Source organism: Peromyscus maniculatus, chromosome 22 (genome assembly GCF_049852395.1).
Source record: "Peromyscus maniculatus bairdii isolate BWxNUB_F1_BW_parent chromosome 22, HU_Pman_BW_mat_3.1, whole genome shotgun sequence".
NCBI lineage: Eukaryota > Metazoa > Chordata > Mammalia > Rodentia > Cricetidae > Peromyscus > Peromyscus maniculatus.
In genome coordinates this window covers 18,524,795-18,552,314 of record NC_134873.1, presented here as the reverse complement: position 1 = coordinate 18,552,314, position 27,520 = coordinate 18,524,795, and the positions used below count along the sequence as shown (strand labels likewise).

The following is a 27,520-nucleotide window of genomic DNA, read 5'->3' as shown; positions in this document are numbered from 1 at the left end:
GAAGCCCGAGGAAAGGAAACAATGGAGGATGGAGCTGTTTGACTGACTTTGGAAGGAAAGATGTCAGAGAGATGGGCGTACTCTCCAGGCACACCCTCTTTTTCAACTTTCTTCCCCTTCAAGTGGAAAGAGTCCTAAAGCAGGTCCACAGTTGATCAGTCATCAGCCTTGAGCTGACCCATAAGGATAGAACCCTTCTGACCTGTGAGTTTCCGGATCTGTTTTAGAGATGTGTTTTGTTGCTTAGGAGCCTAGAGAAACACACAAAGAGAAACCCAGTCAGGTTTACGTTCTGGTTTGGGGATTTTATTGACAACACATCTAATCTTACATAGGGGATAGTGATATATTTTATCAGTTGTCATCTGCAACCATATCATTAGTTACCATCTCATTTATTTCTTTGTGAACAATGGATTAAATATCCTAAGGGACCAGCAAGATGGCTCTGTGGGCACAGGTGTTTGACACCAATTCTGATGACTTGAGTCCCATCTCTGGAGCCCTCATAGTAAAAGGAGAAAAGCATTTGCACAAGTTATGCTCACCTCCACGTGCATGCCATCTGTCCATGCATGCACCCACATGCAAATTAGTAAGTGTTTAAACAAACCTAAGTCCTAGATTATTGTGTGTAGACCTGAGACTCTAGAGGTAAATATGAGTCCTGTGCTCTAGAGACTTGCATTAGTAAGGAAAACAGCCAAGTAAACAGGTAGGATGCCATGTGGGAGCCAGCAAAATGGCTCAGTGGCTGAAGGCATCTGTTGCCAAGCGTTGGCAACCTATGTTCAACCCTGTGGCCAGTATGGCAGATGAAAAGAACTGACTTGTTTAAAATAACCCTGGACTTGAATTATAACCTATTTTTATGCTCAAGTGTATTATTTCTCCTGCAGTTGTACATAAAATGGCTTTACATTAAAAAAAGGGACAAATACTATAGAATTGTATTACATGAAATATATAGAATATACAAATTCATAGAAACAGAAAGATTAGACGATATCTCAAGATGGAGAAGAAAGGAATATAGAGCAATGATTTCCTAAGTACAGAACCTCTGTTTTGTGTGATGGAAAAGTCCCACAATGGACATTAGTATCAGGACATAATATCATGAATATAATAAATCAATACAATTAATATAATTAATGAATATCATAAATACAGTTATTGAATCAATACTGCGAATGTAATCAATGAATACCACAAATTTAATTAATATCGTGAGTGTAATTAATGAATACCATGAATATAGATAAATAAACAAATAAATAATAAGAAAGGTCTGCTAGTCACCAAAAGTAACCACAAAAAGAAGTGTAAGGGAGCAATTTACTGGACCAAAAATTAAGACATACCATAAAACAAGTTCATAAGAACAGGAGCAGGCAGGTGGGATTTAAAAACAAAAAAGTTCTGAAATAATCAGGAGTCAGAGGCAGAAGGATTTCTCTGTGTCAATAGTGAGTTCCAAGACAGCCAGGGCTATATAGAGAAACCTGTCTCAAAACAAACAAAAAACCCAAAGCCCAGCTCTGAAATAAATTCACTTACATATGTCAGCTTAATTGAAGAGAGCTCCACATAGTGACAAGAAATGATTCCATAGCTGTGATAAGTGATGTCAACTTGCCAAAATCTAGAATCTTGTGGACCTGTGCCTCCGAGCATGCCCATGGGGAACCGTCTTGATAACCATACCTGGGGCGCCACTGTGGTGGCGCCATTCTCTTACTGGGATCCTAGACTGTGTCAGTGGGGAAAGAGAAGTGAGCTACAGTTTGGACTCATCACTCCTCTCTGCTTCTTTACTGCAGATGCAACGTTGACTCGCTAGCCTAAGCCCCTGCAGCTGTGACCTCCTCTACCACGATGGACCAATGGACCATAACCTTGGGTGATGGTGAGCTGAAGTGAGCCCCCCCCCCCCCCTTTAAGGCTCTTTTGTTAGGGCATTCTGTCACAGCGACAGAATAGAAACTAAGACAGTGGAAAACAGTGAGAAAAATAAAAGTGGATCATTTCTCAATACAGGATTCAGAGATGGGCTCTAAGTGGGTTGAGAATTCAAATGTTGAGGGGCTGGAGAGACGATTCAACCGCTAAGAGCACTGGCTACACTTACAGAGGACCCAGGTTCGGTTCCCAGCACCCGCATGGTGGCTTATAACTTTAACTCCAGTGTCAGAGGATCTGATCTCTTACGGCCCCTGGAAGTACCAGGCAACATGTGGTGCGCATGTACACTTACTTGCAGGCAAAATCCTCATATACATAAAATACAAAAAATCTCTATTTTTATAAGAGAATTCAAGTGTGGAAAATAATGTGAGTTTTTGGTTTGTGCATGTACACGTAGGTACACAAGTGTGCAGAGGTGTGCCTGCTTATGTGGCATGTGCACGTGGAGGTCAGAGGTTAGCCTCAGGCATCATTCCTCAGGTGCCACCCACCTTGACTTTTGAGACACGGTCTCTCATTGGCCTGGAGCTTGTCAAGATCTGAACTATCTGGACAGGGATCCCCAAGAATACGCCTGTCTCTACCCCCACCCCAGTGCTGGTGTTACAAGTGTGTGCCACTGAGCACAGATCTCTTACACAATTCTAGGGATGGAAGTCAGGACCTCACGCTTGCAAAGCAAGTACTTTACTGACTGACGGATCTCCTCATCCCTAAAAACTGCTTCGAAGCAGTCTGTTCTTTGACTTAATAACTAGAAACTCGTGAAAACTGAGAAGCACTGATATGTAAGTTTTAGGACAGCAGAAGCCGAAGAACAGCTGAATTAAGTAGATTCAAAAATGCTGAAAACAAGCCGGGCGTTGGTGGCGCACGCCTTTAGTCCCAGCACTCGGGAGGCAGAGCCGGGCGGATCTCTGTGAGTTCGAGGCCAGCCTGGTCTCCAAAGCGAGTTCCAGGAACGGCACAAAACTGCACAGAGAAACCCTGTCTCGAAAATCCAAAAAAAAAAAAAAAAAATGCTGAAAACAGAAGAGGAAGATTCTTGATACTTGGCCCCGAATAAAAGAGTTACCATATCTGCATGAGCAGTAGGGAAAGAGCTGCCGTGTTCTTAGAAATACAGGGCACGAGAAAACAACAGCATAAATTCTTGAATGTGCTATAAGAAAACAAATGCCTATCTAGACTTGTACTTAGTGGAACTACTCAAAAATGTAAGATAGAGTGGAAAAATTTGTCAATAAACATAAACGCAGTACACCTACTGGGCTGGCCTGAACTTACAGAATGATGATGAATCTGAGTGTTTGGAATTTATCCAAAGAATGTATAGAGGTTAATGTGACAGAGACACATGCCCATCAGCATTTCCTTCAGCACTATAAATAATAACTGAGTTATGGAACCAAGCTATGTGTCCAACAATGGAGGAGTGGATGTTAAATGTGTGTGTCTACACAATGGACTTTTTCTGTCACCAAGAACAAGGTTACATAGTTTTCTCAGGAAAAGGGATGCAACTGGAACTCCTATAAAGCAGCTAAGCCAGCCTCAGAAAGACCAACATCAAATGATTGTTCTCCTTTGTGGGTCCTAATTTCATAGAGTACATAACCTCACAGATGTAAACATGCCATGAAAATAGAAATGACTGGAAGAGTTAAGGACACTGTGGGGAGACAGTGAAGGAGAGTGGGGAGGGAGGGGACTGTGTGCAGTGTAACAGTACCAGATACAGTAGATACACACAGTGAAATGATGTTTAAATAATGCAGGACCGTTTCAACATAGCACAGTGGTCAACACACTATTCCGTACTAATAACACAAAGTGGGGGTTGCCATGGTCATAGAGGTGGTGCAGAAAAACCAAACATGTACTCATGTGGTTTGTTTGCTTTTTAAGACACTCAGTAAAGTAGAAATGCCTGGGAAATTCCCCGACATACATTGGGTCCAATGTTATCCCCCAACTTGATATGTTGAAATCCTAACCCCCAAGGTAATGTATTAGTAGATGGGGTGTTTGGGAGGTGGCTATGTCATGAGATGGAAAAACTACAAAACACTGTTGTAGAGAGTAAATAGTAAATAAGACATCCTTTGTTCATGATCAGAAGGTTTGATGGTAAAATGGCATTACCAACACAATCTATAGATTCTTTGGAGATGCTGTGTTTGGGCTTGGGACAATGACATTAACTCTTACTCAAGTTTGTCTATGAATTTCAGAGGAGCTATGAGAGCCTATTTCTTAACCTTAGTATATCCTCCTTTGGAGAGTGTGTTTGTTTCTGTGTGTGTGTGTGTGTGTGTGTGTGTGTGTGTGTGAGATAAAGAACAATCTGGTCTTTGTTCCAGATTCTGGTACAGAACTCCAAAAACCCTTGCAATTCCATGAGTATTGAGGGCATCTCTTACATTAATGAGATGGATATTCAGATTTGCTTCTATTTTTCATTGAGGAAGATGGAACAATCACCATTCTAAAATCTAATTCAGACCTGACCAATCAATATATTTATGCATAGATGTATAAATCCCAAACAAAATATCAGCAAACTGAATCTAATGAATCTAATTAAAGTATTGGGACCAACATTACAAATGAGTTATACGTATCCTAGGAATTCACACCTGGTTTATTATCTTACATTCTCATGCAACTCAGTACATTGAATGAACAAGAAAAAATATATGACCATCTAAATAGAGGCAGGAAATATACTTAATATTTAGCACCCAGTATAAAGAGATTTAATTGAAAATTTTAGATTTTTTTAAATTAACACCAATCCTTGCTAAAACTTTTTTAACTTGGGAAAGAATATATGAAAAACCACAGAAAACATTATACATAACTGGTGAATTACTGAAAAATGTCCTTGACTTAATAAAGAGGCAGATGCCCACAACACATTGCTACTGAATATTGTACCTGAAGTCATAATCATAAATGAAGGCAAGGAGAACCAAGATATAAGGTTGGAAAAGAGGCAATAAAACTTGTTATTTACACATGGTATAATTTAGAGAATATTCCTACAGGAGAATAAAGTCAAAGTGATACACTTAGGGTTCTCTAAGCAGCTCAATATGGAAAGATCTGTTGTATTCTTGGGTTTCGGCATCATTTGTATAAAATGGTATTTACAAGGAGTGGTGGTAGTGCACATCTTTAATCCCAGCATTTGGGAGGCATAGGCAAGTGGTTCTCTGTGAGTTCAAGGCCAGCCTTGTCTGCAAAGTGAATTCCAGGGCAGCCAGGGCTACACAGGAAAACCCTATTTCGAAAAACAAAAACATAAAAAAGAAATTATAATATTATACCAGGTCTGTGGATGTAGTTCAGTGGTGGACTGCTTGCAGAGAGCACAAGACTCTGGATTTGATCCTTAGCAATAAAATAAATAGATAGATATAGATGATAGATAGATAGATAGATAGATAGATAGATAGATAGATAGATGATAGATAGAGATGATGATAATGATAGATAAAAGTAAAATGCCATGCCAAATCACACATTATGTGCCTCATGATGATTATCATTACCTATGAACTACGTCAACTCTTCCTACCAGAAAACAAATTCTGATAAATCTTAGAACCAACTTTCTCATGGTTCTAATTCATGTTGAGCTGCTGAAATAGAATACTTGTGATCAGCTCATTTATGAAGGAGAGAGGTTTAGTTGGCTTCATGGTTCTGGATGTCTAAGAGCCTAGTGCTAGCATGTCCTTCCCTTCACGTGAGGATGTCTAAGATCCTAGTGCTAACATGTCCTTAGCTTCACCTGAGGTCTTTGTGTAGCTTCAACTCACAGCAGACAGAGGCAGAGGAGCAAGTGGATGTGTGTGGAAGACAAAAGGGGTCCTGACTCCTGTGGCAGCGAACCCAGTCCTCAGAGAGTGAGGAGCCATGCCTGTGAGACCTTACTCAGTCTAGAAAAAATGGCATTAAACCCGCTTGAAGGTCGCACTTTCCAACCCTGCTCCCCTGGCAAATGCATTTCTACAGGAGTTCTGGATAAATCTCAACTCACTCACATGAAGTACCAGAGGCAGCAGTGTGTGAACTGACAACATGGAGGGGGCATTATAATTTTTCCTAATTTCAGAATATTTTAGACATGTGTACAATCAAATATAATCATACCCACCCCTCCCCACTCCAACTTCCCCCATACATACCCCACAACATATCCACCTCCCAACCTCATGCTTTTCTCTTTTATAACCCACTAAGTCCAATTACTGTTGCCTATATGTGTATGGCTGCACAGCATGGGTATTTGATCAACAAAATGTTGATTGTGAAATCTAGAGAAATGACCCTTTTATCCAATACATGGATGAAACTAATAAAAGAAAAGAGAGACTCTGTAGATTAGAATACAGAAACATATTGTTCAATCTCAACATTCAATATTGAGTTGGGCTAAATAATAATTTATGCCATTAAATAACTGCGTGACTATTGGAATTTAAATGCTGGTGGGTATGTGAGGTATTAAGGAATTATTCCAATTTTATTGTTACATTTTTAGGTGTAATAATGATACTGTGATTAACCTGTTTTTCTTTTCTTCTTTTTTTTCTTTGTTGAGAGGGGCATTAGCTCAAAATATACATACTAAAACATTTACCATGAAATTATTTCTGATTTGCTTCAAAATGATTGAGTGACTGGTCTATGAAGATTCATCAGACCACCTTTAATTTTTTCTCTTATACTAAGGATTGAATGTAGTGCCTTGTTCAGACTCGGCTCGTTTACCAATTCTTTGTGCCTTTGATTTGCCTGAAATTATCCTTAATAAAAATCAAGGAAAGTCGGGTCGTGGTGGCGCATGCCTTTAATCCCAGGACTTGGGAGACAGAGGCAGGTGGGTCTCTGTGAGTTCAAGGCCAGCCTGGGCTACAGAGTGAGTTCCAGGAAAAGCACAAAACTACACAGAGAAACCCCATCTCAAAAAACAAGAAACAAGGAAAAAAATGGACCCGAGATAAAGCTCAGTGGTAGAGTGCTTTGCCTAGCATGAGCAATGACCTGAATTTGATCCTTACATACACACACCTAACACACACACACACACACACACACACACACACACACACACACACACTGCACAAATGACTTGAATAGGCAGTTTACAAGAGAGAATTTCCAAATGGCTAATAAACCTGAGACGTTGCTCAGAGTTTAGTTATGGGGGTTGCACACGAAATCACAATGCAATACCACACACTCACTGGAATCACTAAAATAAGAGGTGGATGTGCCAAGTCTGGGCAAGATGGCAGGATGTGGGGGAGCCAGTCACTCATGGTCTGCTCACATGATCGAAAACTCAGAAGAGGCATGACCTACTAACGTTAAACACGTGTACCATGAACTCAAACAATTCTCCTCCTCCTGGAAATAAAAATCCCACAGCAAAGTACCACTTGATTTTCTTTGTCTCGTCATATAATTATAAATCTTTCTTTATAAAACAAACTCACTCTCCTGTCTGCCTCCCATCCCGTGATGGACAATATCCACAGCACCCTTACCACATTCTTTTCCCCAAAGTTATGTCATCTGAATGTCTCACTTCAGCTCGAGCTCCTACACATCACTTTCTCAGTATCTAGTACCTTCTGCCTCAGTGTCTATTTGATAATAGATCCCAAAGCTACCGTTACTACTACGTCCTTCTTTTCTTCTCCTCCTCCTCCTCTTCCTTCTTCTCCTTCTCCTTCTCTTCCTCCTCCTCCTTCTTTCTTCTTTCTTCTTCCCTCTTCCTCCTCTTCTTGTTTTTTTTTTGAGACAGACTCTCCCTGTGTACTCCTGGCTGTCCTGGAGCACACTGTGTAGACCAGGCTGACCTCGAACTCAGAGAAACTCCTGCAACATGCCCATCCTAAGGCTTCTTGAAATGAATTAAGAGAAAGGCAAGGTGGGCAGTGGTGGCTCATGCCCTCAATCCCAGCACTTGGGAGGCAGAGGCAGACAGATCTCTGTGAGTTCAAAGCCAGCTTAGTATACAGAGTGAGTCAGGAGAGCCAGGGATACACAGAGGAACCTTGTCTCAGAAAACCAAAACAAGGAAGGAAAAATAAAAGAGGAAGCCATCTATCAATGCTGTCTCAACCCCCCTCTCCCCCACATCCAGTTCTTCCTACGGCCCAGAGGATGGGCATTTAGACAAACCTATAGGGTTTCAGGATGGAGAGAGTGAGTATCCAGAGAGAGTGGCTATCACATACCTCTGTCTTGGCTGCCACCTTTGTCTGGCTCTGATACCTAGAAAACAACACCCATATTCCACAAACCAAGAAACCAAGTAGCATAAGGCTGAGATGTGTCAGCAGTGGGAAAGCAAGCCCCCATATTAGAGACATTTCTCAAGCCTATGCCCCCTCCACTACAGAGTTTCTGTCTCTAGACTGAGATTTCATGACATCACAATAGGCAGTGCCAGGTAAAGCAGTGCACACTCAGGTCCCAGCTGATGCCCTTCCCTGTGGCTGACCTTGCTCTGAGCTCTAATAGCCAAAGCTCAGGGGAGAATCCATCTATGAATCTTCTAGGGTCCAGCTAGACAAACTCGTCACTAAGGAAGGAGTGGCGAGGTAAAGTTTCAAAGGTCTTCCAAAATGACTTGTTCTGACTCACATTTTCTTTGGAGCTGGTCACTGTCATAAATTGGGATTGGGTCTATGGCCATAAATTTCAATCTGCAGGTTAGAACACAGAGTCAATTGGAATCTAAGCGAGTTGGGATAGTTGAAGTGGGAACTCTCAGGGACTTTGAGGCACCTGGTTTTCTAAGTTCACAGGTCTCCATATTTCCTAGTTGCTGTTGACCTGACACACATCACACTAAGCAGTGGCCTTAGAGGATCTACAATCTCACTGCCAAGTTTAGAGTAGTCGTGTATCACCACACCATCTTATCAAGTCAACACAGTGCAAACAATATTGATATGATCAATTCATGTGATCAAAATTATTCTTTTCATATAGGAACACTAAAGAACCACTGACTGGTAGGCACCATTTCAGAAGACCAAGTCTTTTCCCCCCACAGTATATTCTGTCTATAGGGGCAGTACAATTAATATTCTTGGGAAGCCCACTAAAAAAGAAATAGTTAAATAATACGGTGTGCGTGCTTCGTGAAGCACTATGCAATTTCTACAAGGGTTTTAATTATAAAGAGCTCTGGCTTGTACATTGAGCACATGCTATGTGGCAGGTGTTAGCTGTAGACCAGCCTGGAGTCCTGGTGAAGAATTAGGAACGAGATATCCCTTCGGTTTCCTAAAACATTTATGTGCACTTTAACACGAACCTTTCAAGATTTGTTTTTATTACTATTTTAAATGATGTGAATGTGTGTATGAGTGCAGGTGCCACAGTGAGGGTGCTAGAGGTGATCTGCAGTTAACAGATGTTTGTGAACCACACAACATGGGTGCTGGGTACTGAACTCAGTACCTCACCAGTGTGCTGCCTCCAGCCCTCACAAGGACCTTTATAGGCCCTGTCATTTAAATATGATGTCAGTGTGTCCCTTAAGGGTTCGTGGGGTGAAATTTCATCCCATGGTGAACCATCAGGAGAATAGGAATTTAATTCAACTACAATGTTTATCATTTTATTTATTTCATATTTTCGAGGCAGGTCTCATGTAGCCCAGTCTGGCCTTAAATTTGCTAGGTAGCCAAAGCTGGTCTTGATCTTCTGAATCCTATTGCCTCCATCCATCAACCAAATGCTGAGAGAGCACGTGAGCACCACTAGCCCGACTTCAACTACTGTGTTTAAAAGTGGGGCCTTTCAGGGGGCATAGGCAGAAAATTATGCAAGTGGAGCCCCCATGGTTGAAGACTGGTAGCCTCAGAAGAAGAGATAAAAATGAAAATCCATACACATAAACTCCCTGTCTCTTGCCATGTGACATCCTCCCTGTTCCACATCTGGACTCTACCAGCAAAAGGTCTGTCACCAGATGTGACCTGTCAACACTGCTTCAACTCAGAGCCAAAATAAAGTTCTTTTCTTGATCAAGTGGCCTAGTATGTCCAGAAAAGATATTCTTTGTGTCTTAAATATTTAACCACCATGCTAGGGATGCCTACAGCTCATTGGTAGTGCAGGTCCTTAGCATGCATGCAGTTGAGTTTAATCCATAGCATTACCTAGAAAAATTAATTAAAACAGTCCGCATGTGCGCAAAAACAAGGCATACTGTACAAGTGATATAAATACAGTCTCCATATGTCCATTCGGTCCACTTGCCTAGTGTCTATGGTTGCTTTCATGTCACTGTGTCACAATGAAGTGGCCGTGCTGAAGGAATAGATGGCAGCATAGTAAACCATATATATGTCTTTATATCTTTCCCCCAGTGCTGAGAGTGTCAAGCCCAGGGCCTCACACATGCTGGCCAAGCATCCTGCTATTAAGCTACACCTACTAAATGCCTTTCTACAATTTACATTTGTTTATTGTTTGTTATGTACAGTGTTCTGCCTGCGTGTATGCCTGCAGGCTAGAAGACTGCATCAGATCCCATTATAGATGGTTGTGATTCAATGTGGATTGAACTCAGGACCTCTGAGGAAGAACAGCCAGTGCTCTTAACCTATGAGCCATCTCTCTAGCCTTGTTTGTCTGTTTCTTGTATGTGTCTGTGTGATGTGATGTGATGTGTGTATTTGTGTGTGTGTGTGTGTGTGTGTGTGTGTGTGTGTGTGTGTGTGTACATGTACTTGCACTGTGGCCTACATGGAAGTCAAGGGACAACTTGATAGTCAGCTCTCTTTAGTATATTTTTAGATTTAGCTCTTTCTATGTGTACAAGTGTTTTGTCTGCCTGTATGTGTGTGTACCACACACCTGCCTGGTGCCAAGGAGGTCAGAACAGGGCATCGGATCCCTGGAACTGGAGTTAGAGATGGTGAGCTGCCGTGTGGGTGCTGGGAACTGAACCTGGGTCCTCTGCAAGAACAACAAGAGCTCTTGACCCCGATCCAGTTCTCCATGCCTGTGCTCTCTCCTGGGATTCAAACTCAGGTCACTAGGCTTGGCAGCAAGTGCCTTTACCTGCTGAGCCATCTCACCAGCCCTGGGTGTCTTCTAGAATGCACTATACACACTGCTCAGAGTGTTAGGTCAATCGAACATTTATCCTCTTACGCATAATCCAGGGCCTTTAGAATATTTAAATCCATTTAGCCTTCCCACACATGACATGCTGTTATAATCGGGAATTCTGTTTTTGTTTCATTTTTTTTCGAAACAAAGTTTCTCTGCATAGCCCTGGCCATCCTGGAACTCACTCTGTAGACCAAGCTGACTTTGAACTCACTGATCCACCTGCCTCTGCATCCCAAGTGCTGGGATTAAAAGCATGCACCACCACTGCCTGGCAGGAATTTTATTTTTTAATACACTTTTTATTTCATAGTACTCACAAAAGCTGTAATAGTAGTAACTAAACCCCATTTACCCTTTCTCCTCTATCCTTAGCATCTTTTTTTAAAATTTATTTTATGTGTATAGATATTTTGTCTGCATGAATATCTGTGTACCACATGTGTGCCCAAGAGAGTCAGAAGATGGCATCAGATCCCCTGGAACTGGAGTTACAGACAGTTGTGAGCCACCATGTGGGTGCTGGTACTCAGCCCAGGTCCTCTGCAAGAGCAGCCAGTGATCTTAACCACTGAGCCATCTCCCAAACCCTACTCTTTTGCTTTGATTGTTGTTGTTGTTGTTTGAGGCAGGGTTTCTCTGTGTAACAGCTCTGGCTGTTCTGTAACTCTCTCTGTAGACCAGGCTGGCCTCGAACTCCCTGAGATCTGCCTGACTCTGCCTCTCAAGTGCTGGGATTAAAGGCATGCACCACCGCTGCCCAGCTCTTACAGGCTCCGTGGTTAAGAGCTCTTGTTCTTGCAGAGGACCCAGCTCCTTAACAGATTCAAGACCCATGCTAGCCTGTCTAAACCCAGTTCCACCTAAGTTGTGAAAATAACAACTAGCTGACCTGGAAGAATGGTCGTGAGTTCCATTTTCAATGTATTAGACTTCCAGTGTGTTCAGTATCCAACTGTCGCCTACCCTAAATCCTCCTGGTTTTGATGCAGCAAATGGGTACCCAAGAGATCACGTGCCTTTATCTTCTTCAACCCAATGGTCAGGCCCACCCACCCACCCATCCATCCACCCCCTCACCCCCCCATCAACATTTCAGCATCATGGCTGCCTGTTCTAGTTGTTTTCATCTCCTCGGATGTCTGCTTTCTCCAGAGTGCTAGCTGTGTGGAGGCTGGTTGTAGACCATTTGTCTCAATAATTCTTTAGGAGAGAGCGCTCTTGACATGTAGCCTCCGATTCACAATCTCCTACTGCATCCTCGAAAATGAGGGGATTAGAGTCACGTACCGCCGTGCCTTACCCAATTCTAACAAATTTCTGAACTATTTTAGCTCTGCCTAGAGCCCAGAATCCCCTAACAAGGACCTAACCCCCTGTTGTTCACTCCACAGAACCACTGTAAGCCTTCAAAACAGTCTCGGGTTTTATTTGCCTCATTTTAACCTCATTTGTTCCAAAACTTTCCTTGATTCTTGACTTCCCCTCTAATATCCCAAAATAATTCTAGCAATGAACGTTCCTTAACTCTCTCTATAGGGGAGGTCCTGGGGTATCTCTTAATCGGCTATTTCTCTGCCACAAGGGGGAGCCAGATCTCTGCCGTAAGAGTCTTGGCTGCAGGTACTGAGACTGCACCTGGGATGAATCCAGGTGCCTTTATTTATCAAAACCCGTGGTAGCTGAAGTCTAAAGCTGTACAGACAAGTTTCTAGTGTTCTTTGGATCCCACCACCAAAGGGTCCCCAGCACATCCAGAGTTCCTTTGCTCTTTCTTCAAGCACAGGGAGAGGGTGCAGTGAAAGCCCTCTGCTCACTGGTCTCTAAGGGGATGTGGCATTCATTCTAGTCAGAAGGATCTTGTCTCATTGGGATTGTCTTTCTCTAGTGAATAGCACCTTCTCTCTTGCCCGAAATTACCTGGTGCCCCCATTTTCCTTGTTTGTGATAACTGACTTTTTGCAAGGTTAGGTTCCAAAGCAAGACATTTAGTTTTATTTCTGAGATCAGAAGATGCCAGTAAAAGTGGAAATGATCCAGCTGAGAGCGGGACTCTTCCCCGATCCTGGGTTGTTAGTGCTCCCCCCACCCCACTCCCTGAAACTGGATTTGTCCTACCACCACGTGTATTGTTGGCACAAGTCCTCGTGGGAGTGGACCACGGCTCTGCCCCTTCGAGGTCCCAGAATCATCAATTCAGTGCACTCCAGGCTGTAGGGTCTCCAAGGGCTCGGGTGGTGCGTTTCTGACCCGGCCCAGAGAGGGCGCTCCTGACAGCCTCGCAGACGGAAGGAGCTGCATCCAGGCGTGCCTTAGCCTCCGCGATGGAGCACCGGAGGAGCCGACTCAGCAAGGCTGTGGGGATCACCTGTGGGAAGGGGCAGGGCGAGCTGGAGAAAAGGTTATGTGAGAAAGACCCTGGGAGAGAAATGGAGGTAAGGTGGGTGCAGGAATAGGAAGCTGTTACCAAGCCTAGAAAGAAGTCCTGTGCAAAAGCCTCTCAGTCCTTCTTGATGTCCCTCCAAGGCAGAACAGAAGCCCCTTTGTTGGTATCTTTTTTTGCCTCTGTAGTTTCTGTCACAGTCACGCCTCCCCACCCCACCCCTACCCCCATCCACCTACCCCTCCAAATGGGAGCTCTATGTGGCACGGATCTCTGAGCTTTGTAAATCCAGTGTCACACCAAGTTCCATAGATGTTTAAGATCCTCAGAAAGTTTTGGTTGAATGGCCGGCAAGGGGGAAGGATACCTTTTCCTTCTCGTGGGCAACCTGGACATGGCCGGAGATGGGAGCAGCCCGGACGTCATCTGACAGTGGTTGGGGAAAATGGATCGCTTGGAGGAGGCTCTCGATGCAGCAAGCCTTGGACTGTCCAGAGAACCGCTGTAGAAGTAGTAAGGTCCGTGTCGGGGCAGATGCCAAGGAGAACGGAGAACAGTGTCACAGGAGAAGGAAGGGATTTGGGAAGGTGGGCGGGGTGGGAGGGTGAGGGTCGGGGTGTTGGGCTCCTGAAGATTGGCAGAAGACACCGGAGAATTTGTCCCCTCTGACAATCCCATAACCACGAGGTATAACGAAAAACTGAGTTAAAGGAGTTGGTGGTGGACCACGGCTGGCCCATGAGGAGTGGGAAATTGGTGAGATTTACAGCTGCGATCCAACAACCCCATAGAGCAATGCTCAATGGTAGCAACCTTCAAGGCCACCCATCTTAAGGAGAAAATAAATAACTCCACAAAAATTTCATAAACATATTAAACAGGATATCAAATTAAAATTTCTAGAAAATAGTGTCTGGGAATAGAGGCCAGTAAAGAGCACATGCCTAGCATGTATGAACTATCAATTCAATCCCCAGCACCATACACTCATTAAAAAAAAAAAAAACTCAGAAAGTTAATACCATGTACCTAAAACATGCAACAGAGACATAATGAATTAGTCTCAGTAAGTCACTGAGCAAATACAAACCACTGGAAGAGTGAAGCAGGCTGAGCAATGTGTCCAGTAAGTATCTGACAATGGTGCGTAACTGCTCTGTGGACGATGTCTGAATCAAGTCTTCTGGAACTGATGTTTCGCTCAATGTCTTCCGACTTGCACCTATGGCTACTTTGAGCCTCTGCACTGCATTATGAGCCAGATTTAGTTGAAGCTGTAGCCGAATACAATCTTGATAAGCAGAAAAAACCCTACTGTCTTCCTCAACTGCTTTGTCTGGTTTTTCGCAAGAAGTACTGCGCATTGTTTGCACTGTTGAGAGGAGGAAGATCAATGCTCTGCAAAAGAGCTTCCAGACGATGACAGGCTAAGTTATATCTGTGAGTAAAAATAAATGAAGTCATTCCTTCAGTCTTCTTCTGGAGCTACACACTGAAAAGCACATCTCTTAAAATACATTAAAGTACAACTACTATGAAGAATTATTGTTGGGCCAGGTACTGTGGAGAACACCTTTAATCCCCCTACCCTAGAGACAAAGGGGGGCAGCAATCTGTGGCTGGAGGACAGCCTGGTCCACACAGTCAATTCAAGGTCCCTCAGAGCTACAAATAAAGACCCTGTCTTAAAGAAAACAAAACACCAAAACTACTGTTGACAGATATTAATAAATGATACGAGTTAGCTAACAATACTCTCATGCTTTCAATCCTGCTGTAATGTACCTTTGCTCCTTTCCTTTTTTTTTAAGGTTTTATAAAATCTTTATTGACAAATAATTCACAGAGTATACAATTTGCCTGTCTGCACAATTTGATAGACTTTAGTCCAGCATCCTCATAGGCCTATGACACCATCACCATTTTCTATTTTACAACATCGCTGTCTTCAATTTCATACACACATATAATGTATAGTGATTACATTCCACCTTATTTTTTTAAATGAACATAATATTTGCAACTGTAACCATTTTTAAGTTCACAATTCAGTGGCATGAATTACATTCAAGATATTAATTACACTCATGATATTCATTAATTACACTCATGATATTAATTACATTTGTGGTATTCATTGATTACATTCCCAGTATTCATTCAATAACTATATTTATGATATGATTTATTACATTCATATTATGTCCTGATACTACTGTCCATTTGTAGGGCTTTTCCATCACACAAAACAGAAACTCTGTACTTAAGAAATCACTGCTCTATATTCCTTTCTTCTCCATCTTGAGATAACGTCTTATCTTTCTGTCTCTATGAATTTGTATAAATCCATATCTGTCACCATGCACAAAACTCAAGTCCAAGTAGATCAGAGACCTCAACATACATCCAGTTACACTGAACTTGATAGAAGAGAAAGTAGGAAGTACTCTTGAACGCATTGGCACAGGAGATCACTTCCTAAATATAACACCAGTAGCACAGACACTGAGAACAACAATTAATAAATGGGACCTCTTGAAACTGAGAAGCTTTTGTAGGGGAAAAGACACGGTCAATAAGACAAAAAGACAGTCAACAGAATGGGAAAAGATCTTCACCAACTCCACATCTGACAGAGGGCTGATCTCCAAAGTATATAAAGAACTCAAGAAACTAGACATCAAAATACTGAACAGTCCAATTAAAAAATGGGCTATAGAGCTAAAGAGAGAATTCTCAAAACAAGAATCTCAAATGGCTGAAAGACATTTAAGGAAATGCTCAACATCCTTAGTCATTAGAGAAATGCAAATCAAAATGACTCTGAGACACCACCTTACACCTGTCAGAATGGCTATGATCAAAAACACTAATGACAGTCAATGTTGGAGAGGATGTGGAGCAAGGGGAACACTCCTTTGCTCCCTTCTGGGTAGATAGAGAAATAATTTAATAATATATGAACAATTTTCTGTTGCAGGAATCTTAAAAGTTCTTATTAATAAAATCAAACCCGAGGCCAGTTATTGGGGTCCATGCTGGTAGATCAGAGAGATAGAACAAGCCACAGCTATCTCACCTCACCAGTTCCTCAGCTGGTCCTGTTTCCTCAGACTGGAAGCCTCTGAGTCCTCATCCAGAATGAATCTCAGCTGAACTGTGTTGCTCCATAGCCTGAAAGCTTAACCAGGCCAAATGCTTAACCAGCCAAAAGCCTCTAGTTTCTGGTCCTCACGCCTTATATATCTTTCTACTTTCTACCACCACTCCCTGGGACTAAAGGCTGGCTTTCTGGGATTAAAGGTGTGTGTCACCATGCTTGGCTATTTCCAATGTGGCCTTGAACTCACAGAGATCCAGAGGGATTTCTATCTCTGGAATGCTAGGATTAAAGGCGTGTGCTATCACTGACTAACTAGTGGCTTGTCTGTTCTCTGACCCCAGATAAGTTTATTAAGGTACACAATATTTTGGTGAACACAATACCACCACATCTCCTCTCTTTTTGTCTAAAATTAAAAAAGCTTATAACTAATACAAGAAAAACTATCTAATAAGTATATACAATATATACAGGCAAAAATTACATTAATGATATCTATTCCATTAACATTTGACAGATTCAGATAAAAACTCCATTATATATATTAACGATGTCCAGTCCAGTAACATCTGATAAACTCAGACCAAAAAATTTTCATTACTTATCTTATTTAAAACAAGTAGTTCCTTTTTAAAAGTAGATTCCATAATCTCCCTTTTTACCTTATCATATCCATATTTTCTCTTCTTTCTTTTCATAATAGATTCATTAGTCTACCTTTTGTCATTTTTATATCTTCCCCTTTTTCTTCAGTGTAGATTCAGTGATCTACCTATTTATCCTATTATTTCTTTATCTTTTTTCTCAGAGTAGATTCGATGATCTATCTCATATCTATATTCTCTTTTTCTTTTTGCTTTCTAGGGGTGAAGATATCTTTAGGGAATCTTGAAAAGAAAATTTTTGGGTTAATCATCAAGTCCTGTATCATTTGTCCAGTCTCTGCATAATAGGAAAGTTCAGGGCTTGTTTCAAGTCCTTGTTTGAGTAGTCTGTCAGGCTGGATCATCTCAACTAGTCCTCTCGAAATTGTCCTGACCGGTTTGTAGTCCAAAGTCGATTTTTCCATGGTGTTAATCGGCTTAATGGCTTTACCATAGTCCATGTGGAATCATCATTGTAGGATCCTGTCATCTTTTTGAAGATTTCAAAGTCACTGTTAGGCATGGTCATGGTTTCCTGCAGACTTTTTTTTTTTTTTTTTTTTTTTTTTTTTTTTTGCCTCCTCTGTGGTTTGGAGCAATCATAGTCTGATAAATGTCTGTCTCTCGGAACCATGAACATTCTTCCCTAGAACAGAAAATCTTCACAGCAATTTTTCCCCACCATTTGTCTTGCCAAAATTTTCCAAACTGACCTTTGCCGATGCTTTCTTGTAACACGATGGTCCTGGCAATTCTTCTCTGAACCAGCAGCAGTAAACCCTTTGTCCCAGGTAGCAGCAGCATTGCAGTCACCAACACGATGAGAAGGAGCTGGCAACGTGGAGCAGTAGCCACTGCTTCCATGGTCCCACCACTGTTTGTGGTTCAGTCCGGGCTAAAGCTTCTCCCAAGCCTCCTAGGCCGGCCTCAAACTCGGGATCTTCCTGCCTCTGTCTCCTTCAGCAAATCCTACCGGCGTGTGCCACCACAACCGGCTGAGTGTAGCTTGGGCCTGAACTGGGGCTCACAAGGCCACAGGCAAACAGCTTTTTCATGAATTCGTAACACGAACGTTGGGCGCCAGATGTTGCAGGAATCTTAAAAGTTCTTATTAATAAAATCAAACCCGAGGCCAGTTATTGGGGTCCATGCTGGTAGATCAGAGAGATAGAACAAGCCACAGCTATCTCACCTCACCAGTTCCTCAGCTGGTCCTGTTTCCTCAGACTGGAAGCCTCTGAGTCCTCATCCAGAATGAATCTCAGCTGAACTGTGTTGCTCCATAGCCTGAAAGCTTAACCAGGCCAAATGCTTAACCAGCCAAAAGCCTCTAGTTTCTGGTCCTCACGCCTTATATATCTTTCTACTTTCTACCACCACTCCCTGGGACTAAAGGCTGGCTTTCTGGGATTAAAGGTGTGTGTCACCATGCTTGGCTATTTCCAATGTGGCCTTGAACTCACAGAGATCCAGAGGGATTTCTATCTCTGGAATGCTAGGATTAAAGGCGTGTGCTATCACTGACTAACTAGTGGCTTGTCTGTTCTCTGACCCCAGATAAGTTTATTAAGGTACACAATATTTTGGTGAACACAATACCACCACAATTTTCCACTAACGTGCACTGTATATCTTCTTGTAAAGCAACCATGATTGCTAAATGCTGGTCAATTTCTGGCTGGTTGGCAGATTCGCCTTCGCCTCTTAGAGAATCATGCATCAACTTCAGTTCACTTTCCCAAGGCAAGATATATGTATGTCCATAGTAAAATCCTAATGGGATCTTTGTTCTGGCATTTGTGCTTCCATAATGTCCAATGACAGTTATCTGAAGTGAAGATATCTGAGTTGAAAATAAGCAAACACGTACGTGATACAATAAAAAAATATGAGCTATGTATTTTGAAAAATACAGATTTACTTCTTCAACTATATGTCAATGTATTACTAAGAAACATGAAAAATATACACATTTACTTTCTTAAAGTTCTTTACCTTCATGAATCTGCACACAGGTGGTGGTATTAAGTCATGAAGACTTAAGTGAATGGGTGCTTCTATCAGTTGCCACTACCAAACGCCTCCCATCCACTTCTTCTCCCAACATCCATATGTCAATTGATAAGGAGGCCAAGTCTCCACAAGTGGGAATCAGTACATCCGTCAATAGTATAGGTCTTCCAGAATCCAAGGTCATAAATCTCCTGGCTTCTATGAAGGAAAAAGAAGTAAGTGACCCACCAAAATAGGGATCAAATAACCAAATTATATACTCAAAAACAGATTAAGCAATTCTTCATAAAAAATTCAAGTTATTAAACTATAAATAAGTAGATAAGTAAAAATAGCTTTATCAATACTTATTCATAAAATCTCTTAGTTGCTTAGTATGTCAAGGCTCAAGATTTGACCTCTCAACAAAAATCTGCTAGTGATGGTGGAACTATTAAGGCAACTCCATGTAGTTAAAAGGGAGGTTTATTTGAGGGTTTTATTTACAACAGGTAAAAGGATAGGTTACAGGGTCCAGGAGAGGTGAAGTGCAGCCCAGCGGTGTTCTCTGGAGAACTCTGTTTCATCTACCATCCAACAACCAGGATTACCAGGAACCAAGAGAGCCAGCATATCCCAGCTCGTAGGCATGACAGTTACCAGAAGCCTCAATGCAGGTAGTACTTCCAGGTCAAAGCTGGAACAACTACTCACTACATGCTAGAGTTTTGAAAGCCTGAGGTCAAAAATTTTAAGACAGTTAATTTGAAAGCACTCAGCTAGAGTAAATTCTCATATTTATTTCAAACATTATAGTTTAACAACTAAGTCAGCGAATACATTAAAAGGTATATCTAATAAAGTACCTGTCTTTTATTCAGACACAGAACATTTTCTGTCTTAGTTTCTCCACTAGATAGATTAGCTATACCAAGATGTAATTTCATTTGTAAGAGTCTTGTTAACTTCTGGGCCAAGAGTCTAATACACTGGGTTTAATATGTGGTAAAGCATGGTTGAAATCACACAGTAACAGTACCATCAAAAAATATAAATCATAGGCTGGGTGGTGGTGGCGCACACCTTTGATCCCAGCACTGGGGAGGCAGAGGCAGGTGATCTCTAAATCCGAGGTCAGCCTGGTCTACAAAATGAGTTTCAGGACAGCCAGGACTACTACACAGAGAAACCCTGTCTCAAAATAAAAAAAAAGAGCACATACTGCTCTTTCAGGAGCCATATTTGATTCTCAGCACCCACATCAGGCTCCTTGCTCACAACCAACTCTAACTCTGGTTCCAGGGAAATCCAACTCCTCCACCCTCTGTGGGCACCTGAACTCATGTGCACAAAGACAAATAAGACAGACACCATGCATGCAAACACACACACACACACACACACACACACACACACACACACACACACATATCCATTCACAAACTCATGCAGACAGACGTGCACACTACACAAATTAAAAAGAAAGCTTTTTTAAAAAATGCCTCAAGAAAGGTCTCCAGAAGATACAGACAACTCAAGTGGCTGCCCCAGAATGAATAGAGCAAGCACTGTCTTTCTAGGTCAGCACCATATCAGAAAACTTGAGAACAGATTTCTATTTCTGGTCTTATACACAACAAAAGCAAATCCCTTTACTGAAGTGAAATGCAAATCATTAATAATACCATAATTCTTTTTCATTGAATTGGTATGAGGGGCAGTTTAGCAATCTTTACCATCTACACTCTGCAGAGAAAAAAAAAAAAAAATGACTAAGATATACAAGAATAGTGCTGATTTGACAGAACTATATTAGAAAAAAAGGCAATTTCCAAGAGTTTCCAAAACAATAAATAAATGTCTAGTTCACTTCCTCACAGGCTCGTAGGATGCAGTTGTGTCCATGTACAGTATAAACAACTGTACCCATACAGAGCAACAATTTTCCCTCTATGTTATCAGCACCAAAGCTCCTACCAATTAATAATTAAATGTGCAGAAAATACCAAGAGAATGTTATAAGCTTTAAATTCTCTCTTCTAAAGCAAATAAGATTCAATTAATATAATGAAAAGCACAGATATAATATGTCCATTTTCCTCCTAAGGATATTAAAATTTTGCGTTGCTTTAGTATAGAACTGAATAGAATTAGAAGGTAAAAAATAGCTAAGATTTATTTGTAAATATGCATACTCCCACACCAATTACAGATTTCTGAAATACTGCATGACAGAAATGTAGATATAATGCTAGCCTCAGGACACTACCTTACAGCCTTATTTCTGGCATAATGGTAACTGAGAAACTACAGTTCAAGCAGACTATTTGTATCATTCATATTTCAATAGGCAAGATTTAGATAGAATAATCTCACTTTTTCAATGTAATTAGCCAATCTATACAACTTGCACCTTCCATGACTCTTATTCTTGGTAGCAAATGTAATTTGTTTGCAATAAGTCATAAAAGGGCCAAAAGATTTAGGAAAGAAAAATAACTTGAAAAATGCAAAGATTACATGAATGTATTCGCTATATATTAATGGACTGGTGAGGCGGAGGCTGAAGAAAAATGTGAAGCATGAGAAATTGCAAGGGCTAGACCAGAACCAAGTGGATTCTAGAAAAGAAAACAATGTAAATGTACTGATACTACTCTTGCTCTAAAAAAAGTCTAACCATAGCATTAAGCTAACTAGTCTCATTTCCTGATACACATTTTGAAATATTTTATAAAAGAAAAGTTATTATCTATTGAAAACACCATTTACCATTCTAGACTTGTTGGAATTTTTGTTATGTGCAGCAAGATTCACTGCTGGGGGATCAATGACTGAGCCTGGAAAAAGCTGTGCAAGCTCGGCATTAATCACAACAGAAACTGCTTCGTTGGGCGGAGTGAGTGGTGGAGTCATAAAAAGTGGTGTTGTTTTTGGAGTAGGTGGAATAACATCAGATGGATGGATGAAAAATCCAGGGGCAGCCACTGGGTTGGAAGGCACAGAGTTGTGAACAGGACCTGCTGCTGATGCTGCTGCAGCTGCTGCAGCTGCTGTCTGGTGCAACTTGGCTTCCAGCTTTGCTTTCTGTAAAAGAAACAAAGGCAACACCTATAGAAGAATCCTGACTACCTACGTTGTGAGGAACACTCTATGATTCCATATAATGAAGTTAGACAGGATCAACTAGATCCTTGTTACATGAAGATGAAACTGGACTCAACAGCACAGGAAGCCCTGCCTCACGAGGACACGTCTTGAAATGCTGTCTACAAATTTCCTGTACGTTAGGGAACTAGAAATGGAGCAAAAGATGAAAAGTAAGCAGAACAATTAAATGTAAATAATAAAACCAGGTTCTGCTAAAAACAAAATGAACCAAAAATAAATCAATGCTGACTGACCTAAGTTCTCAAGAGCAATTTGCAAAGTTTGCATTTAGTCAGCAATTAAATCTATAAACCATATTATCATTATTGCTATACTTAGAATTGAATTAATATAATTGGTCTTTTTAATGTCCTATATTCTCTATTCCATGAAAATTGTAACTGGTAACTTTACAATGTTTCTCCAAGAGTTTTTAAACATAAAATAGAATTAACTTCAAGACTCAACAAAAAGTATCATTTTCTCCCAATCATGTATTAAAAATGCATTCATATAAGTTTAATACATTTAAACATATCACAAAGACTTTACCTCAATTTTCTGTTGCAAACGATTAGCTCAGATTGAACAACCTACTTCCTTTATGAAAATAATGGTCATTTTTACAGTACTTTTCAGCTTTTGAAGTTTAGAGACAGCATGAACAAAGAGCCAAATAGTCTCCAACCTGTTGCTGAAGCTTCAAAAGCTGCTGCTGTTTCTCTTGCAGCACCTGTAGCTGTTGCTCGGCTGAAGCCATTGCATGAGAGAGAGACTGCAAAGCTACCTGGGCTGCTGAACTGAGGGCTGTCGAGGCTTCCCCAGCTGTCCCAGATGATAGTCCACCTACTGCAGGAGTAACCCCGAAGGAACTCACTGCCTAAGACAAGGAAAAAACAAACATAGACCCAGGATGAAGAAAAGGCTCACAGAGGTACATAATCAAAGTACATAATTTGACATTAAAATTATATTCAGTATGTGACTTAAAAAAAAAAAGAGGTTGGGATTTCATTCAGTGTGGTGGTATTGTGTTCCCCGAAATATTGTGCACTCTAATAAACTTATCTGGGGTCAGAGACAGAACAGCCACAATATTAAACATAGAGGATAGGCAGTGGTAGCACATGCCTTTAATCCAGAGGCAGAAATCCATCTGTTCAAGGATACAGCCAAGCATGGTGACTCATGCCTTTTATCCCAGGGAGTGATGGTAGAAAGTAGAAAGGTATATAAGGTGTGAGGACCAGAAACTAGAGGCATTTGGCTGGTTAAGCTTTTAGGTTTTGAGCAGCACAGTTCAGCTGAGAGCCATTCGGATATGAGGACACAGAGGCTTCCAGTCTGAGGAAACAAGACCAGCTGAGAAGTTGACCAGGTGAGGTGAGCTGTGGCTTGTTCTGTCTCTCTGACCTTCCAGCATTCACCCCAATACTTGGCTCCAGGTTTGATTTTATTAATAAGAACTTTTAAGATTCATGCTACAATTCAGTGCTAGGGCACTTGCCTAAAAGGCTCAGAAACCCGAATTCAATCACCAGTGTCACCATATACATACGAACACTGCAATGTAGTGTTACCGATACTGATACTCAAGATCTAAGAGGGTCCTAGATCTCAAATCTCAAATCAAAAATTTGAGTCATGCCAGGAGGTGGTGGCGCACGCCTTTAATCCCAGCACTGGGAGGCAGAGCCAGGTGGATCTCTGTTAGTTCGAGGCCAGCCTGCTCTACAAAGCGAGTTCCAGCAAAGAGGCAAAGCTACAAGAGAAACCCCGTCTCGAAAAACTAAAAAAAGAAAACAAAGCAATCTTCACCTTACTAGAACCTCAATACATATATATGTACTTTAAATCTGAAGTGTCATCAACACACTTCATTAACTAAACTTAGTGGTTATTACCACAATGAAAAGATACAAAGAAAAATTTGAAGGACAACACACTAAAATTAACTGATAAATTCTTTTAAAACTCTATCCTTTCTATAACCAAAGCCCAGGATTATAAGCTGTGACGTTTCCTGTTGTTGGTGTTTTTAGATCTGCTTCTTTGACAGGACTAGGAACTTAATTCAGACTCTTGAGCACACTTGGTATCTACCACTGAGCGATACGAGGCCTGTTACATTATAATGAAGAGGTTGAAATGGCACTTGCTTAAATAAGGTATCCAGTAAATCAGTTAAAGAAAAAATTCAAGTCCTTCTATGGAAGAAATACAGACTTAGGCCAAAATACATATATCCTTTTTTTTTTTTTTTTTTTTTTTTTTTTGGTTTTTCGAGACAGGGTTTCTCTGCGTAGCTTTGCACCTTTCCTGGAGCTCACTTGGTAGCCCAGGCTGGCCTCGAACTCACAGAGATCCGCCTGGCTCTGCCTCCCGAGTGCTGGGACTAAAGGCGTGCGCCACCACCACCTGGCTTTGTTTTCATTTTTCAAGACAGGGTTTCTCTGTGTAGCCCTGGCTGTCCCAGAACTCACTCTGTAGAACATGCTGGCCTCTAATTCACAAAGATTCTTCTGCCTTTGAGATTAAAGGTGTGTGCAACAGCCACCCAGTAAAAATACAAATATTATTTATTATAAAAATTTTAATTTTTTACGCCAAAATATAATTATAAACATAAATATAAAGAATGAGGGCTGGAGAGATGGCTCAGTGGTTAAGAGCACTGGCTGCTCTTCCAGAGGACCCGGGTTCAATTCCCAGCACCCATATAGCAGCTCACAACTGTCTGTAACTCCAGTTCCAGGGGATCTGACAACTCCACACCAATGTACATAAAATAAATTTAAATATTTAAAAAATGAGAAAAATATATACATACACTAGAAAAACCAGAGAAGAAAAATCAAAATATTTCTGAGCAAAAATACTAAATTATTACAATTCTTTATTTTTTTTAAACCACAGCAAGTGTAGATTTACTAAGGAAAAGTGAGGAAAACTTTTTAAGGTGGGAAAGATCCAAAGAAGGCATACCATATTATATTCTTTTACCACAAGCTCAAGATGTAGGCTAGCAGTTTTCCAAAACAGCTACCTTATTCTGACCACAGGAGGGCAGTGTGTCTCACAAAAAAAATCCTACTGGAACTGTTCAAACTACAAAACACAATTTAAACAAACTACTCTTATGACAATATGATTAAACATGAAAAAAAAATTAGAAATCAACAGTATAGGGCTGGAGAGATGGCTCAGTGGTTAAGGGCACTGTCTGCTCTTCCAGAGGTCCTGAGTTCAACTCCCAGCACCCACATGGTGGCTCTCAACCATCTGTAACCGGAGCTGATGCCCTCTTCTGTCTGATGCCCTCTCCATCATGCAAATGGAGCACTCATATACATAAGATACATAAATAAATAAATCTTTATATAAAAAAAAAACAGTATAAAGAACTCAATGGCTCAGCTGTTAAGAGCACCGACTTACTGCTCTTCCAGAGGACTCGGGGTCAATTCCCAGACGCCACACAGCCACAAACAACTGTTTGTATTCTAGTTCCAGAGGACCCAACACCCTCACACAGACATACAAGCAGGCAAAACAACAATTTCAATTTCTCCTTAAAGTAACGTTTCTTCGTAAATACACGTTTTTAACTTTTTTTTTTTTTTCAAAACAAGACTTCACACTAATACTCATTCTGAAATGATTTCTAAATTCCGTATAACAAAATTGTGGGCGGGGGCGGGTGTGTGTGCCCACTAAACACAATTTCGTCGGTCTACCTTCACTTTGGCTAAAGAAAAGTGGAGGCCCGGTAAACTACACGTCCCACCATGCATTGCTGCCTTATTCAGAGTAGGTCTCTACGGAAACAGAAAAAAAAAAAATTCTCCAAGTCCCACCTGTTACTTCGTTTCTAAACACCTCCTGCACTTTCAGCTCGGACGGCAAACACAAAAGCCTGGTGACCTGCCGTTGGCTCCCAGAGCCAGATAAGCGGGGGCCCCGGGGTCTGGTGGCACCAGCGCCTCGGCGGGGGAAAAACGCCACCGAGCTCCAGCGCTCCCCTCTCCTTTCCGGGGCTGGATGCACGCACAAGCCTCCTCCTGCCTGCATCCAATCGGGGCTCTCCAAGGCGACCCTAACCGCCGCCCTCTGCGCGCGCTTTCCAGCCCCTCAGCCCGGCCGCGGGGCCAAGTGACCTCTCTTCCCCGAGACCGGCAGCCCGGCGAGAAAGCCAGCTCATTTTAAATTTATTTTTATTTATACTAGGGAACAAATCCAGGACTTGAACATGTAGGCAAGTGCTCACCCACTGAGTTTATATCCTTACCTCTCAGTTCAAAAGGGCTATATTAACTAGAAAGAAAAAAAAAAAGGTTGAGAGACCATTAGCTACTGATCACAGGATTCTGGCAATTGATACGTATATATATTTTCACCAATCCCTTTAATAACACACAGCACTATACATAAGATTCATGGTACATGCCACCTCAGTTCAAATCCTGTCTCTAGTCAACTCAAGAAGGCCCAACTCAAGCCAAACCAGGGAGACCTCTAAGAGCTTGAGGCCCTAACCAGTCTTGACCAATTTGCCAACTCTAACATCCTTGCCTAAAGTCAGGTCATGACTGGGAACCGGCTCTACATTGGTTCTGCTCAGAATCCATGCCTCTGACCCTACATGGAGCAATAGCAATGGCATTATGTGACAGACATTTCCTGGGGAAACACAGAGACACAACATGCTCATCTACTCACTTCAGTAAGAGAGCCCACAACAGACCAAAGTAAGAATTGCACCAATGTCCAATATGACGAACCAATGAGTTCTGTATTGGGGTCACTAACAAGAGCGTGGGTGAGTGGTGACTTACAAGGAGCAGGAATGATGGACAAAAGCAGCTGCATCATCAGAGAGTCCAACATGGGTGCAAGCTCAGAAAACTCCAGCTTGACCGAATCTCTCTCTTGTTAGGTGGTTTTCCTGATCAGAATCTTGTTTGTTTGTTTGTTTGTTTGTTTGTTTTTTGAGACAGGGTTTCTCTGTGTATCCCTGGCTGTCCTGGAACTCATTAAGTTATAAGAGCTAGTTGAGGAAAAGCTTAATCTAAGATCAAGCTTTCATAATAAGTCTCCATGTCCCAAAGAAAAGTCCAGTTACATTTG

General features: G+C 41.5%; 2 protein-coding genes and 1 long non-coding RNA gene across 4 annotated transcripts in view; 1 reads left to right on the top strand and 2 right to left on the bottom strand.

Annotated features, from left to right (window-relative positions):
- LOC143270197 (uncharacterized) overlaps positions 1-8,619 on the top strand; it is a 128,316-nt gene extending 119,697 nt beyond the window's left edge. For both annotated transcript variants that reach the window (XR_013047220.1, XR_013047219.1), the window contains one exon: positions 1,824-8,619. This is a non-coding gene — a long non-coding RNA (uncharacterized LOC143270197). The remainder of the gene's footprint in view (positions 1-1,823) is intronic.
- The window catches only part of Asxl2 (ASXL transcriptional regulator 2), a 236,140-nt gene extending 209,759 nt beyond the window's left edge, over positions 1-26,381 (bottom strand). The window contains exon 1 of the mRNA XM_076559127.1: positions 26,251-26,381. The gene's annotated coding sequence lies outside the window, so the exon portion shown is untranslated. The remainder of the gene's footprint in view (positions 1-26,250) is intronic.
- On the bottom strand, positions 13,089-25,904 carry LOC143270192 (dual E2 ubiquitin-conjugating enzyme/E3 ubiquitin-protein ligase BIRC6-like). Its single transcript, XM_076559186.1, has 7 exons — positions 25,832-25,904; positions 23,082-23,273; positions 22,016-22,330; positions 19,247-21,864; positions 18,871-19,094; positions 13,872-14,942; positions 13,089-13,489 (listed from the first exon to the last, which is right to left on the bottom strand). Exons 2-4 carry the CDS (start codon positions 23,151-23,153, stop codon positions 21,784-21,786), a joined length of 468 nt encoding a protein of 155 aa, XP_076415301.1. The 5' UTR covers positions 23,154-23,273; positions 25,832-25,904; the 3' UTR covers positions 13,089-13,489; positions 13,872-14,942; positions 18,871-19,094; positions 19,247-21,783.
- Positions 26,382-27,520: the final 1,139 nt, after the last annotated feature.

Coding starts and splice junctions, on each gene's coding strand:
- LOC143270192 (XM_076559186.1), bottom strand. CDS start 23,153: ATGGCTTCAGCCGAGCAACAGCTACAGGTGCTGCAAGAGAAACAGCAG. Junction 22,331..23,081: donor TTTTGAAGCTTCAGCAACAG/GTTGGAGACTAT, acceptor TTTCTTTTACAG/AAAGCAAAGCTGGAAGCCAA. Junction 21,865..22,015: donor ATTCCAACAAGTCTAGAATG/GTAAATGGTGTT, acceptor TTTCTTTTCTAG/AATCCACTTGGTTCTGGTCT.